Below are 2,042 nucleotides of genomic sequence, written 5' to 3' on the forward strand. Positions count from 1 at the left end.
AATGGGCCCTTTGGAGGTGATGCCTTGACCCGGTGCAAGGGAGGAGGGAGGCACGTAGTGGAGAGGCGGTACGGGCGACTGACCTCAGCCATGGTCCCTTTGGCCCTGAGGAGGCAGCCCAGGAGGTGGAGGGGCACACACAGCATGGAGGAGAGAGCGAAGCCCCAGCCCATGGCCTCGCCCCACCACGGATACACGTAGGTGTTGTTGTAGACCAGCGGCTTGTAGTACACCACGTTGAAGATGAAGATGCCCTGTGGGTGAGAACCCCTGCTCTCAGCCGGTGGCGGGCCCGCGGCGTCCCTCCCCCTGCTCAACCTCCCCTGGCCCTTACCATGCAGACCAGTGGGGTGAAGAAGGACCAGCACCATTTCATCCAGGGGCAAGGTCGGTACCCGATCATGCAGGCGACGTCGTCCATGAACCGGTCAGCTCCTGGGGCGGGAGGGCTGGAGCTAGAGACCCCCGCTACCCCTGCACCGGGCCACGCCCCCAGCTCGCCCCTCGGCCCAGACCTACCGTACACCCAGGCGACCACCACGCACTCCCAGAAGGCCTGCCAGAGTAGGGTCGTGCCGCTGGCGGAGTAGTAGTCAAATAGCTGGAAGACATACATCCCGCCCTGGGGACAGAGCCGGGTCAGGGAAGGTGGCAGGCAGCTGGAGGCCAGGGGCAGCCCCCACCCCGCCCCCACTCACATCAGTCACCATGGAGAGGTCGATGACAAAGCAGAGGGCACAGCAGAGGGCCACAGAGATCTCCCTTTGGAAACGGAAGTAGTAGGAGGCCGGGAGGAGGTCGAGCAGGCCAGTGATGAAGCCTTCCACACCTACGAACTGCGGCCAGGTGCTGAGGCCACGCCCCTCCCCCTACCCACCGGCCATCTCCCCTCACCCAGTGCCCCCCCCACCCTCTCAGCCCCCTCTGTTCTGTCACCCCCTGCAAACCTGGCTGTCCAGGCCGAGCAGCAGCAGCATGAAGAAAAACAGGGCAGCCCAGAGCGGGGCCACAGGCATCAGCGTGACGGCCCGGGGGTAGGCGATGAAGGCCAGGCCAGGGCCTGAGGGGGAAGGGGCAGGGTCTAGACACAGGCGTGCCCCACCCACGTTCCATGGTCGTCATTGCTCGCCCCCCTCGTCCTCCCCCTCCCAAATGGATGGAGGACACGGGGCCATCCCGTGGCCCAGGGCCCTTCCACTTGGGTCAAGGTGTTGCCGGTGTCACTCAAGCCTGGGCGAGTGGGGCGTCTAACTCAGACTCCTGGTCTCTTACTCCAGCTGCTGTTGCAGTCACAGGTCACTGGGAACCTCGGAAAGGCCCTGCTATCCCTCTGCAACCCTCTGGCAAACATGAGGGGTATACGCCAAGGCCCTGGGGATGGATGGACCGGAGTTCAAAGCTCCGCGTGGCCTGGCCCACGAGGCTCCCAGCTCCGAGCTGGCTGGAACAGCTGTGCCTTGCAGCGGCTCAGCAGGCCTTCCTCTGGCCCAGAGTGACGTGACGAGTTCAGTGAAAGGTTTCTCTCATCTCCCAGAATGTCTGTGTGCGTGTGTGTTCATGAACATGGTACGTCGGGATGGCAGCTGCGGCCTGGGGCCCGGGCTAAGGGGCGGGGTCTTTACCTGATTCCGCCACCTTGGAGATGTGCACACCCTGCTCTGCGGCCATGAAGCCCAAGATGGAGAAGACCACAAAGCCAGCAAAAAAGCTGGTCCCGCTGTTGATGAGTGCCAGGATGATGGCGTCCCTGGGGGCAGAGGGGCCGCGTGGGCTGGTCAGGCTGCCTGTTGCCCATGGGCCCACGGGCCGGCGGGCGGGCGGGCAGCGGCACCTACTTGTAGCAGTTGTTGTTGAAGCGGTTGTAGCTGCCCAGCGCCGTGAGGGCCCCCAGGCCGATGGCGTAGGAAAAGAAAATCTGGGTCCCAGCATCTATCCACACCTGGGGATGGGCCAGGCAAGGGAGGATGTGAAGGGCCCTGCTGGCCTGGCCCGCCCCCTCATCCCGTCTGCCTCCCCACCTCCCCCTCACCTGAGGGGACCCC

General features: G+C 64.6%; 1 protein-coding gene across 1 annotated transcript; it reads right to left on the bottom strand.

Moving 5' to 3' along the window:
- Positions 1 to 5: 5 nt before the first annotated feature.
- Positions 6 to 2,038, bottom strand: LOC100478131 (sodium- and chloride-dependent creatine transporter 1; the record flags this gene model as incomplete). The annotated part of the gene is made up of 8 exons (XM_034653515.1): positions 6 to 254; positions 335 to 435; positions 520 to 622; positions 699 to 836; positions 948 to 1,060; positions 1,623 to 1,747; positions 1,836 to 1,939; positions 2,030 to 2,038. Coding segments are annotated over 8 exons (942 nt in total), but the record flags the coding sequence as incomplete, so codon positions are not given.
- Between the last annotated feature and the right edge of the window lie 4 nt (positions 2,039 to 2,042).

This window comes from Ailuropoda melanoleuca, unplaced genomic scaffold (assembly GCF_002007445.2).
Source record: "Ailuropoda melanoleuca isolate Jingjing unplaced genomic scaffold, ASM200744v2 unplaced-scaffold9405, whole genome shotgun sequence".
Classification (NCBI taxonomy): Eukaryota; Metazoa; Chordata; class Mammalia; order Carnivora; family Ursidae; genus Ailuropoda; species Ailuropoda melanoleuca.